The 15,548-nt window shown below is 34.3% G+C and overlaps 4 protein-coding genes across 16 annotated transcripts in view; 2 read left to right on the plus strand and 2 right to left on the minus strand.

Annotated features, from left to right (window-relative positions):
• Positions 1 to 6,045, plus strand: part of Stacl (Stac-like) — a 129,377-nt gene extending 123,332 nt beyond the window's left edge. For 12 of the 13 annotated variants that reach the window (XM_066289611.1, XM_066289610.1, XM_066289613.1 and 9 more), the window contains one exon: positions 40 to 6,045. In XM_066289611.1, coding sequence (XP_066145708.1) covers positions 40 to 48 — 9 coding nt within the window. In that variant the 3' untranslated portion in view covers positions 49 to 6,045. The remainder of the gene's footprint in view (positions 1 to 39) is intronic. The other variant, XR_010732745.1, reaches the window with a different exon arrangement.
• Atg7 (Autophagy-related 7) lies at positions 6,036 to 10,175 on the minus strand. Its single transcript, XM_066289623.1, has 12 exons — positions 9,789 to 10,175; positions 9,295 to 9,490; positions 9,127 to 9,237; positions 8,290 to 8,510; positions 8,018 to 8,233; positions 7,822 to 7,966; positions 7,610 to 7,765; positions 7,342 to 7,530; positions 7,111 to 7,281; positions 6,939 to 7,054; positions 6,222 to 6,516; positions 6,036 to 6,164 (listed from the first exon to the last, which is right to left on the minus strand). The coding sequence occupies exons 1-12, from the start codon at positions 9,992 to 9,994 to the stop codon at positions 6,132 to 6,134; spliced, it is 2,055 nt and encodes a 684-aa protein (XP_066145720.1). The 5' UTR covers positions 9,995 to 10,175; the 3' UTR covers positions 6,036 to 6,131.
• A 149-nt stretch (positions 10,176 to 10,324) lies between these two features.
• On the plus strand, positions 10,325 to 12,875 carry Prp31 (pre-mRNA processing factor 31). The gene is made up of 7 exons (XM_066289239.1): positions 10,325 to 10,693; positions 11,161 to 11,333; positions 11,400 to 11,605; positions 11,659 to 11,986; positions 12,039 to 12,329; positions 12,398 to 12,622; positions 12,703 to 12,875. The coding sequence occupies exons 1-7, from the start codon at positions 10,525 to 10,527 to the stop codon at positions 12,805 to 12,807; spliced, it is 1,497 nt and encodes a 498-aa protein (XP_066145336.1). The 5' UTR covers positions 10,325 to 10,524; the 3' UTR covers positions 12,808 to 12,875.
• Ost48 (dolichyl-diphosphooligosaccharide--protein glycosyltransferase non-catalytic subunit Ost48) lies at positions 12,798 to 15,446 on the minus strand. Its single transcript, XM_066289240.1, has 7 exons — positions 15,237 to 15,446; positions 14,219 to 14,457; positions 13,909 to 14,160; positions 13,714 to 13,848; positions 13,497 to 13,655; positions 13,198 to 13,428; positions 12,798 to 13,140 (listed from the first exon to the last, which is right to left on the minus strand). Exons 1-7 carry the CDS (start codon positions 15,361 to 15,363, stop codon positions 12,982 to 12,984), a joined length of 1,302 nt encoding a protein of 433 aa, XP_066145337.1. The 5' UTR covers positions 15,364 to 15,446; the 3' UTR covers positions 12,798 to 12,981.
• Positions 15,447 to 15,548: the final 102 nt, after the last annotated feature.

A 15,548-nucleotide genomic window follows, 5' to 3' on the forward strand; every position in this document is an offset into this window, starting at 1 on the left:
ACCCTCTTGAATATCCTAAAAATAAAAACAACTCAACAGGAAGTGTGACAACGTACGGAAACAGCATGTCAAGCAGATGCTCCATGTAATTGTACGCTGAAACTCCAAACTGCTCCGGCATCAGATTCGGTAAATAAATCTCGCAAACCAGCAGCCACGTCAACATTGAAGAAGATTTACTATCCCCCTGCGCCGCCCCAGAATCACCAATTTTTTAGGAATAACAACAACTTGTTGACTAAACAAATCGCCAAGAAAGACAACAACTCTGGCAGCATTCTCCGCTACTACTATAACAATTTCGCCAAGGGTCGTAAAGACACAAATGTGTACCAAAACGTGTTGGAAAGACGCAGAAATGAAATTGCATTCCTTCATGGAAAAGCCCCATTTTCTTCCACCAAGCGTCCCTTATCAATTAGATTGTCCACGCCAAAACACGTGGCCAGCTTATTTAACCGGTCTTTCACCTCAGACTCCCAGAAAAGACCACTTTTATTACAGGGATCCCCATACAATCACGAATACCACCCCACCCCCCATTTCCAGATCATCGCCAACAAGGACGGCTTAAGGATATCCTCCATTTACACCATAAGCGAAAGTGTAGAGAAATTTAGTTTTCACAGGAAAAATTTGTATATTTCCTCCAATAGTAGGCCCCTTTTTGTTAGAAAGTGATGATTATATTTTCCCAATGTGCGAAACCTATTTTTATAAATGTTCTAGATATTAGGAGAAGGAAGATGGTTGGATTGCAATTTTCCTTGGGATTTGGCATGGAATTTAAGGGGATTTTGAAGATTGATCATTTCGGTGACAGAGCGAAAACTTAGGGAAAACTGCGATCTGACGCTTAGAAAATGGTATTTATGGTATTTTTAAATATGCACTATGACAATTAGGCTAAAGTCTAATTCGACTAAAATCTAATTAGTCCAATTAGTCTCTAATCTAATTAGCACAATTAGACTAAAATCTAATTAGCCTAATTAGACTCTAATTTTATTAATCTAATTAGGGTGAAGTCTAATTAGAATAAAGCCCAAATTCATAGTATTAAGTAATGCTATGAACCCGAGCTTACAAGGCTGTAACACATTTTTCTGAGGGTGCCACAATCTAAAATGTGAAGTAAAGTGAAAGTTAGTGTTCGTTAGGTTGGTAATATTAAATTAGTTTAGTTGTCAGTGGCTCCTCACATCAATCACCTAACAGACAACACTGCATAAAGAAAATGATATAAAATTCCTTTGAAATTTATCAAGAAGTTTTTAATTCTCTTAAAAGTTAATTACACAGTTATCACCAAATCGTGTAAATGCAACAAGGACGGCATAAGTTCTAATGTGCGTCCGACAAAGACCAATAAAGCGGATTATGAAGTTAGCAACTGAGGTGGGCGGAGTCGGTCCTGCCCAAATCTCCACTTCGGTGTTGAAATTAGTATCGATTTCACCTAATTTCGTGGCGACGGAAATTTTTAAAAAGATCGAGAGCCAAAAGCGTCAATGTAAATAAACACAAAATAAAACGATAAATCCATTATTATAACTTATATTAGTAAAAATTCTAAAACGGCGATCTGGCAACATTAAATTGACTCCGCCCATGTCAGCCACTAGCCTCGCGACATACTTCGTTCATTTTTGTCGCAGTCACATTAAACCTTACGAGGTCCTTCTCGCACTTGCACGATCCCTATGTTTCCGCTTGAATTGATAACACCCGTATACTTACATATGTGACTACCTTCAGTAGGTACATAATATATATAAAATAAGTAAGGGTAGGAAGATATCTGTGTTAATGTAGTAAGAGGTATTAGGAAAGTTACTGTGCATTATTCTGCAGTCAAAAAATAGGATACGATGTCTTTATTTCAATATTCCTCTCCCTCATCGGTCTAGGGAATTAAGCATTCTTGACTTGTGTCAGGTTTACACAATATTATTAAAGTGTTAGACCGCTCGATTTGCTCACTCATTGTACCGGCAGTACCAGAAGAAAGGTCTCGGAAAAACTTAGCTACATATTTTCTATTTTAAAAGAGAATTCAGATATTAAAAATTCTATAAAATACAATGGGGTCAAAATTGAAATGTGAAATACAAATGTATATGTCCATTTGTGGAGCTCAACAATTGGTATCTCAGTTAAGTTGGTGCAAAATTGGAAAATTCGAAGTTTCGAATTTTTGAAAATTGTGGCCGCCGTCTTGGATTTTTGCACGATTCGAGGTTTAGTCTCATAGTTTGGTAAAAATATTAAAAATTATGTTTTCGCAAAGATTACCTTGGAAGTAGCAAAGTCAGGCACAATTGAGGCCTAATGGGAATGACACTAAATTAGATAAAGAGCCCAAAGACACACTAGAGGCAGACACTTAAGAAACGAAAATAATTTCACGGCTACAGAAAAACACAAAAAATAATACATTCTCAAGCCTTCCTGTTAATGAATAAACACTCAGACACACATCCACTTTCTGGATTTTTTCTAATCGTCCTAAATCCATTAATGGATAACACAGATTCTTATATTAAAGCTTCCAGTCGTTTCTTAGAAAAATGGAAGTTTTTTATATGGCTTCCGCCGACTGGATCATTTTTCCATTTTTTCCAAAAGTGGCTCAGGGCCGCCATGATGGTTGAAAACAACTCCATTATTCAAACACTTGTAAATATTCATTTGCGTGTTTATGCGACTTTGTCATCCAGCAACCTGCTTTTTTTCTATCCTTCATACACAAATAAGGTGGATGATCCTCAATTAACCTATATATTAGCGAATGCGCTGAAAGCTAATGAAATTTCCTTTGAAACGATGTATTACGTTCCTATAGCAAAACCGTCCTTTTTCACAAAAAAATGTGATTATGTGCATCGTCCCTACATATTAGATTACTTCGACTTTTTTCCCAAAGATGTCTCTAGAGCGCCGTAACAACTGCAAACCAACAATTGTCAGTTGTTCTCCTTTCATATCAAAGTTCCCCAGTAAAGCTGAAAATGACAATCGACCTGCAATCTCCGAATTCAAAAATAAAGTGGCTCAAATCCGGATTAGAGGTGCGCTAATTTTGGAACTGTACGTGAACTTAAGCGAATTTTAGTCGAATTATCAAAAATTATGGATTTTATTTCCAAGGCAAGAAAACAAAGTTGCATTCAAAAAATCAACGAATAAAAATATGTATAAATAAGAAAATTGTTATAATTAAATTTACATTAAATGACGTCTGCCGGAATTTGACAGGTACACCAAGATTTCGCGCAATTTAATATTTAATAAGAGTTGGTTTTCAAATCGGCAATATTACCCGCACTTTGAATTGGTTCAGTCATTTCCTTCAGCTTGGTTGATAATTTGATGCGCTGTTGAAGCGCATTCTAGGAGCATTTATGCTCTATTGGTATCCTAGCCCACCTTAAATAATCAAAATATTTTCTATTTTTTACAACATCCAACAATGCTTGTTGAAGCAGTCCTTCAATCCCATAAATATATATTTTTTTAAATTTATTTACATGTTTTATACTAATGGCGAGTATTAAAAAAAAATTCCTGGTCAAGAATACTGGAAATAAATGTAATAAATGATAAATAAATAAAACATATTAGTAAATAAAAAAAAATCGGCCTTGAAATTAACTTTGACCGACACATTTCGCCTGTCACCAGTCATTTCGCTTCGCTGAAATAAGTCACGACAAACGAGGCGTATTACAAACATGTCCACAATTTTTTTTTTGTTTTACTCTGTACCAATTCAACAGTTCGTGGAATTGTGGCACCCTTTATAAATGCCTATCCGTCGGAAAACATAAAATTTGAGCTTAAATTCCTAAAAATGTTAACTGCATATCCTCTTGTATCGGATGGAATCTGATTAATAGAAAGAGGTACAAAATTTAGACTTAAATGTTATAAAATCCATCACTTGTTGTTATACCCAAATTTAAAGTTTCTGTTATCGCTAGAGGCTAGTTACTTCTATTATATCATATTTTAGTCTATTCCTTGTTGGCTTAATAACTAAGTAGAAATTTTTAAATCCATTTTTTAACGTTATTCACTGGATGCTCTCCGAAGTGGACCCAACATATGGATTCGTAGCCATATATTTTGCCATAAAACAACCGTAGTCAGGTTGACACACTCCCGAATTTCGGACCGCCGGTTGCGACTACGCATCCTGTCAGTTTTGACATAAAATAAATTAATTTTCACAATCAAATGTCAAAATTGACAAGAACATGATTCGCAATTCACTAACGTATGAACCTGGCTGAGGTTGCATTGAGGATAAAATTTATCGACCCGCATTCACATTTAGAGTCCATTTGGTTTCAAATAGTAAAATGGCAGTTAATGCCGATTTGAAGAAAAATTATAAATTACCAGTTTTTTCAGACAAAATTCCCAGTCTATGTATATTTGACCAACACTGGAAAAACTTTCAGTCGACCCAGAAAAGTAACTCATAGAAAACATATACAGGTATCATCAGTTTAAGCCGAAACATGGCAATTTTGCAAGTGCAGAAGAACTGCATAAGTTTTAATACGCCCCCGATAAAAAACAATGAAGTGGGTGGAGTCAGCGCAGACCCAGTTGCCAAATCTTTCACAGTTTCAAAATTTTTACTGATATAAATTCTAGTGATGAATACATTAAATTAGTTTCGATTTTTTACTTATTTATTGTATATTTCTTCATAATAACACAACTTGGATACATCATTAATGAATGTAATGGTCTGAATTCGATGACATTTATTTATGATCTATTGATGGGTCCAAAACTGCACCTGCGGCACCGGCTCTAGCCTCGAGGTCAATTGAGAAATAGAACGGAACGATTTGTTTATCGTTTAAAACGATATCAGGAAATAAGTAAATTGACCAGTGCAAGTAAGGCATGTAAGGAATTTCGATTTTAACGCGCACAGTTATTGCGTTTTTGTTTTTTTTCACTTAGTTCTTTGTCTGGAATCTTTGTCGGGGGCGTATTAAAACTTGTGCGACCCTTCTCCAAGTTGCAAAATTCCTATGTTCCGACTTAAACTGGTGATACTTGTACATGTATCACCCCTATTCGATTTTCAATACTTCTAATAAGCAGAAAATTAAAAACTATCATGTCATATTCAATTCACATCCCTCCTTACACTCTCATCCCCCTCACAGTCCATGGGCTCAAGAAGCACTTCATTCAACATTGAGTTACCAAATTTCGTGAATTAAACCTAAAATTTCCGTTAGTTTAGTATTTTAAGATTTTATGAGTTCCATAGTGAGCAATATGGAGTTTGGTGGTACTTGATACCGAGAAAAACGACAAAAAATAATAAGAATTATGTTTATATTCAGCAATTGTCAGCTCTATAGTTAAATGGATTGTTACGAGGTATACCTAAATCCCATTGCTGTTCTACTAAATCGCGCTTTATATTTTATGGGGTTTAAGAATTTAGATTCATCATTTCATCAACAAATTTCATAAATTAAGCTTAAAATTAAACTTTAACCAGTGAAAAACGCTATTAAATATTTATGTTATAGAATTGTATGTAAATCTTATTTTGTCAGGGCTAGATTGTACGACTATCAGGTTGGTCCTAATTTACAAAAAATAACTATTAGAAGTAGTGTTATGTTATTGCATATAAAAGTATTCTTTTAAGATTATTTTATATTTCATAACTGAGCACTCGACCAATTACTATTTTAAGGTACAATAGATATGGGAGCGTTAAGAAATATATTATTTGACGATAAAGAAATTCTTCGCCAAGATGAGTTTTACCTAAATATGAGCTTATAACCGTAACGCACTAGAGGAAAATTTAGTTATGGAATAGTCTTGAGTGTAAAAACAGAGAGCGCAATTAAAATTCTAAACAGCCTTCAGATTGATTAAAGTGATGTAAACATGCATTTTGTCACTTTCAGGTTTTTTGTATGTTGTATTATTAGTGTCACCGGCACATTTTGTTGATTACTGTGTAAAATTAAAAAAAAACACATTAATATGATAAAAGAGGTTTTATTTCAGTAATTGTACCCTAATAAAATTATGCATATCATAAACTAACAAAGGTATACATAAATAAATTACAGATAAACTTATTCAGAACTTGTATCACTGAACTCCAAGACCTGCAAAACAGAAAAACCACGTCATATTCGGTACGAAATACTAAATAGCCTACTTGCCTCATCAAAATTAATATTATTAAACATGTCAGTCAATTTTGCGACGTCTTCTAAATACTTGGAACTATCGAAGACTTTCAGCAAAAATTCCAATCCTTGGCTTTCATATTCGCTCAAAATAAGTTCGGAACAGGCCACACATTGATTATATTTCATTGTTGCAGGTATTATCTGATTAAATGATGATAAGAAGCCGCGTAAAGAATGGGGCACTATGCCCAAAAGGCTTTGATGCTCAGATAAAGGGAATGTATCTTTGGCGGAGGATGTTTTATAAAAGGCTGGAGCATTCATTCTAAAAATGTTATTTCACCATGAAAATCTCGGAAAGTGCTATTCAGAATCGGAGATCGTCGAAAGGGAAATAATAAGTAAATAGCGAAGTTGCTAATTGAGAAAAGGTAAATTTTGGAAATTGCTTTTTTATATTAGAAAATTTAAATGAAGCGCGCGAAACGGTGAAAATTGGTAACATCTATCTGGACAAAATGGCAACTCTAATTTTCTTTCTCCTGAAAAAAATGTCATGTTTGTGCGCAAACTTCGCCGTTCATAGTAAGTGTTTACAAAAATATATGAGCGGCGTACTGTAAATTTTTTCTAGCAAAAAAAAGGTTTTAAATGTTGTCTCATTATTACGTAACAACACCCCAGCTTCATCCAATACCACAATTTAAAATATGTATTTTTCTCCATTAACACCTACAAAATCCTCACCTCTCTTTATGTTGTAGTACTGAGATGGCCAATTCAACAGCGAAAGCCCCGGCGATTTGAGCCACTCCGGGCCTGGTTACCGTACACTGTTGATCCAACGTTCTATTGCTTAATGACTAATCAATACAAAATAGAATAAAAAGATGATTCTACATTTAAAGTTTCAAATTACATCTCCAGGCGCCGTGACTTCGTTACAGAAATAGCACCCCAAATTATATCCCTGTATAACTTCGTAACCATCGATATTTGAGGAGCTCGGAAGGCCAGGTTGGTCGTGACCTTTGTAGCCATGTCGCATAATTAAGTAGCTGTCAAAGCCCAAAGCAGCATTTATGACTAACTAAATAGAATTAATTTTAAATTTACATGAAATATAAAATTTAACTCTCCAAGTGTGTACCTTATTATAAAAGGCACCCAACAACGTAGGCAACCATCGACTCTCCCGGGAATCCATCAAGAGGAAAATCAAATCACTTGTTTTAATTAACTCAACTAAAGTATCAACATTTCTTATTGTTAGTTCTAGCGTACTCTCTCCAACTGTATGCCCAGGCATTGGAATTTTTAATTGAACTCCTCTTGATTCCTGAAAGGATCCTTAATTGCTGGAGGCAGTTTTCTTTCAACAACACCTATATTAAATTTTTCCGCATATGAAAACTTACAACACCAGGGAAAATTTCCCGTAATCTAGACGCAGCAGCCTCGGCTTTAGGTCTCATCTTTACAGAATCCTCATAGGTAAACAAACTTTGTCTAACGGGGTTTGAAAATGACACTGTGGAATTATCTACAAAAGTTATGTTTCTAACACCCCATCCCTAAAATAGGCCTTGTTATTGTCTCTAGTTCTAATTGCAGATAAAGGTAAATATACTAAAAGACTTCTAGCTACTGAGCAACCCAATGTACCAGCACCTAGCAGCAAACATTTAGTCTTTTTGACCAACTCCAAATCAATATCAGGCACCACCCGCCATTTCATTAACTTGAGATTTAAATCAACTGCACTTTCAGCTAATCTAAATCAATAGTTTTACAAGGAATTTGTGAATCCAGTGTTCCATCCTTACATTCGCGGGTCCAGACTATTTTTCATATTGGCCATTTTTGGGCCCATTTTATCGCGTTCGTTTTTCTCCCAACCAACCCAAGTCTCTAATAGCGTTTGATTGTCGATAATGGGCAATTGTAGTATGTAAATAACAGATTGAACTATGCTGAGTTGTGAGTTTTCCCTACTCACTTGCAATCCTATAAAATTCTGTAGCTTTCCTTGTAAAAAAGGACTGAAATATTCTTCATGAATAATGTATTTAGGACTTTTTTAAATTTAAATTCCTACCAAAAGTTTAGAATAGCAACAACGAAATTTCGCAACTGAGACCCCACAAACTCTGCCTTGTTAGAAATATTATAGAATACGAAATAAATATCATGTGAAGCGTCTGATATTAAATTAGCCATGTGTTTAAGTTCTACCACTTCATTTTTGCTTGAATCAAACAAAAAATATGGCTTTTGTGTATCACTTAATTGCTTGAAACCACTGTGAAGAGCCTGCATCTAAAATAGATCAAAATGGAATTTAATTAACGAGCATTGGGCTGAAAACTAAATCCAAGAGTTTAGATATTTAATAAGGAAATATTTTGTGACTTTCTAGATATCTTTTATAAAATAAACCAATTTGTTTCGTGTATAAATTAACGTCAGTTACAGTTTCCAAATTTGGCCAGCAATTTCTAGCTTCACTAATTTGTCAAATACTGCAAACTGCCATTACCAACAACTTATACAGAATAAAAGCATCTGCATTGCATGGCAAGCTGATATTTTTAATAATTTGGAATAGCATATATGTTACTTCTTATAATAAATTATAGTTACTGGCCGTTTTCAAATTTAAACCAGCAGATGTGAATCATTCAAAGTAAGAAAGTCAATTAAACTAAGACAAAATTCCGTAAATTGGAAGTCAACACGTTGCCGCTTTCACCCTACTTTCACCTTACTACATGGAACTGTAAAATTTATACTCCAAATTGTAACACTTTGCCTTTATTAAACTGACCTTGCCGTTCTTTAAATAACAAGAACTCCCATGTTAAACTTGAAAGATTACATAACATGAAGTAACCCTGTATATTATATATAACATAAATCTATTTACTCAACTTACGCTTTCTTCGCTGAAGTTTTTGGATATTCCAGAAATATTGAGTACTTCAATGACTAAATTATGTATCACAGGAAATGCAAACCAGTAGTAATAATGATACTTTTTTAAATCCTAAAATTGAAATTTGTATTTTATAAACAAATAAGAATGATATCTTTGATGACTCACAGCAAATGATATAATGAGGAAACTATTTAAAACGGAGGGCCTCTCTAATGCTGCAGAATTACTTATTAGTTGATAAATATTAGTTCCCACTGAATTTAACAGTTCACCTTTATTACATTCTTTAAACTGTTCTATTGTGTTTTTGTTTATTATTTTTCCTTCAAAAGGAATGTATGTATTTTGACCATTGAATTCTCTAAAAAAAATGGGTGCATAATTGAGGTGGATACTCCTCATTACCCTTGAACCCAACTATTTCCTTATTATATAGAGTACATTGCCATTTGAAAATATATTCTTACTATACTATAAATAGTACAACTCTCCATGGGACTTTCCACCTTTTAAGATAATAGAAAACCCAATTTTTGGACTCATCAAATGGTCATCTTGTATATGATTTAAAATATATAAAAAGATAAAGTCCTACCCCAATCACGATACCACTCAACGTAGGAGGGCAAATATTTAATTGATACATTGAATGAACCTACTCATTAAAAGAGGTGCTGTCTACTTCGAGGAAAGGGTATGGCACTTCAGTGGCTCGAATTAAAGGGAAGTATCCCCACAAGTGCCGTTCTGTCTCATCCAATTTATCTACATTTAACTTCAGGTCTGTTAACTTGCTCCAGAAACTGGGATTAACAAAAGAGGCTAATTGTTGATAAATTAGCCTTTTCCCTTCTTTGGCTTCCATCTCCCTGGACTTCGGAGACTCCAAAAGCAAAAGTAATTTAATTCAAATAAACGCACTTTCGTTGTGAACTTTTTGTATATTTAACTTTTCAAATTTCTTTTGTTGGCTTTTGGTTTGAATTTTGTAATTTTTAAGTTTTATAATAACATGAAGTTCAAGGACTGATTTTTAATTTACAACCCTTAACCTATCGATGGTCAATAAGAATTGTTTTCATTGTTTTCATTCTTTTCATTTCGGTAGTCCTTTATGTGATACATGTGTTAGACAAAGTTAAACATACAACATTCCTTAGAACTCGCTACAACCAATCGTCGATTATTCTTTAATATTGTGGTGTCGGAGACATGTTGTGTCTTGTTGAACATAACCACTTTTTACATTAATATCAACAGAAAATTGAACATACAAAATTTAAATTTATGTTTTATCATATTTTCTTCTTTTTACTACGGTGTGTGTGAAGATTTGAAGATATTGTGCTTCGACCTTACTAATAAACTTTCCCTCACTATTTAAAAGAAAAAAAGATGTCTTTAGCAGATGAATTGTTAGCAGATTTAGAAGAAAATGACCAGGAAGATGAGGAAGAAGACCAACCAATGCAAGCTGAAGAGCTTGTGCAAGAAATGGAGGAAAAACCTGACATTAAGCAGCTTCAGATGGAAATAGACACTACACAGATCAATTCTGTTAGAGGTGATTATACATTTCACTTTTCATAATTTCCCTTTTCGCTTCAGGTTCATGTAGGTTGATGAATCCCTGAGTGTAATCTGCCATTTGACTGTCACTCTTTGAATACATATCCTTGAGTTTGTTGTAAAAGGTGTGAAACTCTCCAGAGAACACCCCAAGCCAGAATCATGCAGGACAAACACAAGTGAAGCAAAGTAATATAAGCTAGTAACAGGGCCAGTGTGGTCACACATGACAGGAGTTCCCAGAGAATGTAATATCCATACAAAAGTGTATGTTTAATGTGAGGATCCTACTGCCACCCCAAGGTGAAGGAACCGAAGGCCATTGTTACTACTCTGTCAGAAATGAGAAATGATCCTGTACCAAACTTTTTTATGTCAAATGCCTTGTTAACCTGTTTTACATTAATTTTCAGAGATCCTGAGTCAAGCTTGCAAAGTTAATTAAAATATATTTGCTTTCAGAACTATGCAAATTGAGAGATTCTGTAAAGCTTATAAATGTAATGCAACAAATACAAAACTATGGAACAAAAATCAGAAAAGCTACAGATATTATTGGGCCTGTGGAAGCTGATCCTGAATATCAATTAATTGTTGAGGCTAATGATTTGGCCGCTGAAATTGACAATGAAGTTGTAAGATGTAACATAAATCTTAAAATTTTAATACCCCTTTGACACAAATTTACACTTGATTCATAGGTTACCGTTCATAAGTTTGTTAGAGACAAATACCAAAAAAGGTTCCCTGAATTAGACTCTTTAGTGGTAAATCCTTTGGATTATGTCCGCACTGTCAAAGCATTGGGAAATGATTTGGACCAAGCAAAAAACAATGAAACTCTTCAGGCTTTTTTGACCCAAGCAACTATTATGGTTGTTTCTGTGACTGCTTCAACGACCCAAGGGTGAGTGTTCAGCTAGCAATAAGGTTTTTGTTAAATTTAATGGTAAATTGCAGGACTCATCTGACAAAATATGAAAAAGAGCAAATAGATGAAGGTTGTGACATGGCCATTGAGCTTAACAACTTCAAACTAAAAATCTATGAATATGTTGAAAGTCGAATGGCATTTATAGCACCTAACATAACCATCATACTTGGAGCCTCAATAGCGGCGAAAATAATGGGAGTGGCTGGCGGTCTAACACGACTATCAAAGATACCTGCTTGTAATGTACTGCTGCTTGGACAACAGAAAAAAACTCTTTCCGGATTTAGTCAGGCCCACATGTTGCCGCACACCGGATTTGTGTATTATTGCGATATTGTACAAAATACACCTCCAGTAAGAATTCTAGTTAGCACTTAAACCTTTGCGGAATCTGATGTCTTTTTAGGATTTGAGGCGAAAGGCAGCTAGATTAGTGGCCACTAAATGTACTTTAGCTGCCAGGGTTGATGCTTCCCATGAAAGCTCTGATGGCCATATCGGGCGCATGTTACGCGACGAAGTCGAACGTAAATTGGACAAACTACAGGAGCCTCCGCCAGTTAAATTTATAAAACCATTGCCAAAGCCCATTGATCAATCCAAAAAGAAAAGGGGTGGGAAAAGAGTGAGGAAAATGAAGGAAAGATACGCTTTGACCGAGTTTAGAAAACATGCAAATAGGATGAACTTTGCAGAAGTACGTTTCACAGACCTTCCTATAATACACTGCACTATACTATATTTAAAAAACATTATATCATTTAGATTGAAGATGATGCATATCAGGAAGATTTGGGTTACACAAGGGGATCTATTGGCAAAGCAGGTACCGGCAGGATAAGACTGCCGCAAGTCGACGAAAAAACCAAAGTAAGAATTTCCAAAACCTTACAAAAGAACCTTCAGAAACAGCAAATTTGGGGAGGCAGTACCACCGTCAAGAAACAGATATCTGGTACAGCTTCTAGTGTGGCTTTTACACCTTTGCAGGTACACAAAAGCATAATTTCGAAATAATACACAAATTTTATATTCTGTTTATAATCAGTACTGATATACTAAACTTTTAGGGATTGGAAATTGTGAACCCACAAGCAGCTGAAACAAATACTAATGAAACAACTGCAAAATATTTTTCGAATACTTCGGGATTTTTGAAACTAGATAAAAAATAATACATTTTTATTAATAATGTTGTAAAATCAGTGATTTATCTAGTAGAATAAAAACTATAAAATTCAAACTCTTTTTTCTTTTTCGGTGTTCCGGTAAGTTAACATTGACAATCCCTAGAAAAAACAGAACACACAAAATAATTGTGTGATAAAGACAAACAAGGAATTATTTGTTTATTCATTCTTTGACTTCTTATCATCATCCTTCATATGGAGAAACACAATTGAAAACACAAAAACACCTAACATCATTGAGAATGCTCCTGTATAATATGGATAGGCACAATCAATGAACCTCTCATATTGGGTATGTTGTAGAGGTCTTACAGATACCTGAAACAAAGTAAAAATATTTAGAATATTGAAAATCTGAAAATAACTTGAACTCACTTGAGTAGTACTGTATAACCTAGTATAGCCAACTCTGTCATAGTCCACTTTGAACTGGTACACTCCATAGACATCAGGAATTTTAAATTTTGCCTCATAAACTCCATTTGCGCTGTTCTTTAAAGTGGTGCGAACAAATGGATCAATCCTTACAAATTCAAGTTGCACATCATTGGCTGCAAACGGCTTCCATTTGCCATTATCATAAATCTCGATGCCGATTTGATACACCTGAAATGAAAATCGCAAATAAAATATCAGAAATGGGATTGCCATTGCTATAATGTTTTAATGCATACCACATCGTCCATAACAGTGTAGTCATGAGGAGGAGCTTTTTCACCTGCTTTATGATGCAAGACTGACTTAACTTGCAACCTGCCATGTTCTTTGAACACCCACTGACTAATAGCAGTAGCTACTTCTTCATTGCCTGATTTGGGAGCTTTCAATTGGCCCTAAAAATACAAATCTTTGACATATTAAAGCAAAAAAAAGCATTGTTAATCATATTACCAAAGCCCTTTCAATATTTGAAGAGAAATATTCATCTGAGAAGAAAGAAAGGGAGCCGCTAAAGACAACTCTGGCATTATTCCTAGCTTGTAAGCCTGCAATAAGAACAATATCTTTTCCAATAGCATGGGGATACTATTATGGAAAAAAAACCATTAAAATTATAACATGGAAGTAATAAAGTTTATAACCAACCTCTTTAATGGGCTGATCAGGTAAATAACTGTAGGCAGTGCTGTCTGCAATTAGCAATGGCAGTACAAGTGGATTTTCCGAATCAGCCAAGATGCCAGTTCCTTGATACAACAAAGGAGCTACACCCTTTGAGCCAACTATAACTGGGGCATCTATTAGGTTCTCTGATGAAATCACAAGTTTTGTATGTTGTCCTTCATCTGAATTATCATAATTCAAGTGATCAATGACAAAAGCTCCTTCTTCATCAACCTTAAAGATTTTTTTTATTGAGAAAAATTGACTAATTTCTCATGTTTTGAGCAATTACCTCAAAACCCACTTCAGAGGCCAATTCTCTGAGAACATCCCCTGTGGCTTCACTACCAGCCACTAATACATTGCCACCATTATCAATAAACTGTGTTATGGTGTCAACATTCAAGTTGCCTCCAAATTCTACTACAGAAGGGGCAAAAATGATGAGGTTTTCATACATGTACTCGCCATATTTTGAAAGGACCAATGACGAGTCATCTGCTATTTTGAAACTGAGGGTGTATCCTCTGTCTGAAAGGAAAAGAATACAGCTTATATATATTGAAATATCTATTATTGGCATAGAAACAGAATGGACTTATGTCAGTAATCAAATAAGTTGTGTTGCTATACTATATATGATCAAACAACTAACAGATGCATTAATCCCAAATATGGGTCTGACATTTCAAGGCATACTTAAGGGTTTCAGTTCACTGTTCTACAGGGTGTTTTGATTTTGAGGGCTAATATTATACAAACGCATTTTTGAGGTCAAAATAAGAGTGTTTCTTTCTCTGTGTCCTAAAAAGTATCTTTTCAAAGCTAGATCATCAAAAGTTGACCAAAAAATTGATTGTGTCAGATTATGGCTACAGCAAATGTTCAAATTTCATAAAAATATGCAAACCCTTATTTTTTTACGCACTCTAAAACTCTAAAATATAGATGTATTGGGTTTTTTTGATAAAACTATCCCTTAACAAAAAAATAATTATTTATAGGTCATATTATCAAAATGATAAACTAAAAAACTTGCTGAGCTGCAACTATTGATATTTTTTACTTATTTTCTTCTGAAATCAAGTTTTGATTAAAAAAACAAGGGTTTGGAATTTTTATGGAATTTAATCAGTAACTGGTTAGAATTTACTATAAACAACTTTTTTTCCTTCTTTAAACAACCTCTGCTTCAAACAGGTGCATTTTAGGATATAGATTTATGAGAAGAAACGGTCTTATTTTGACTTCAGAAATATCCTCTTGAAATATTTGCATTCAATTTTTAATCATCCTGTATAAAAATTTACCTTGCAGAGACTTGAAGAAAATTGAATGGGTCTCTTTAATGACTTGATTATCCAGCAATACCAAAGTATTTCCCTGAGATTTTACGTTCACAAATAACGTGAATAGTAATAAAATTAATGATTTCATTGTATATTTCTTAATATTTTCTATTAAATCAAATGACACGTTACACGTCACTTAAACACCGCACACGGCAAAAAAATTCTAACCTAAAAGATGAGGTGATAATTAGACAAAGATAAAATCAGAATGAAAGATGGGAAAAGGGATTTTACGTAACATATATGGTGCAAGTAGAGCTTTCCTGTAGC

Source organism: Euwallacea fornicatus, chromosome 13, assembly GCF_040115645.1.
Source record: "Euwallacea fornicatus isolate EFF26 chromosome 13, ASM4011564v1, whole genome shotgun sequence".
NCBI lineage: Eukaryota > Metazoa > Arthropoda > Insecta > Coleoptera > Curculionidae > Euwallacea > Euwallacea fornicatus.

Excerpts from the sequence above, each read along its gene's own strand:
- Atg7 (XM_066289623.1), bottom strand. The coding sequence starts at position 9,994 with ATGGAAGCCAAAGAAGGGAAAAGGCTAATTTATCAACAATTAGCCTCT. Across the intron at positions 6,517-6,938 it reads GTACTACAACATAAAGAGAG|AATGAATGCTCCAGCCTTTT; the intron begins GTGAGGATTTTG and ends TAACATTTTTAG. Across the intron at positions 6,165-6,221 it reads ATAATATTAATTTTGATGAG|GTCTTGGAGTTCAGTGATAC; the intron begins GCAAGTAGGCTA and ends TCTGTTTTGCAG.
- Prp31 (XM_066289239.1), top strand. The coding sequence starts at position 10,525 with ATGTCTTTAGCAGATGAATTGTTAGCAGATTTAGAAGAAAATGACCAG. Across the intron at positions 10,694-11,160 it reads ACAGATCAATTCTGTTAGAG|AACTATGCAAATTGAGAGAT; the intron begins GTGATTATACAT and ends ATTTGCTTTCAG. Across the intron at positions 12,623-12,702 it reads TGGCTTTTACACCTTTGCAG|GGATTGGAAATTGTGAACCC; the intron begins GTACACAAAAGC and ends CTAAACTTTTAG.
- Ost48 (XM_066289240.1), bottom strand. The coding sequence starts at position 15,363 with ATGAAATCATTAATTTTATTACTATTCACGTTATTTGTGAACGTAAAA. Across the intron at positions 14,458-15,236 it reads TTTCTTCAAGTCTCTGCAAG|ACAGAGGATACACCCTCAGT; the intron begins GTAAATTTTTAT and ends TTTTCCTTTCAG. Across the intron at positions 13,849-13,908 it reads CTGATCAGCCCATTAAAGAG|TATCCCCATGCTATTGGAAA; the intron begins GTTGGTTATAAA and ends TTTCCATAATAG.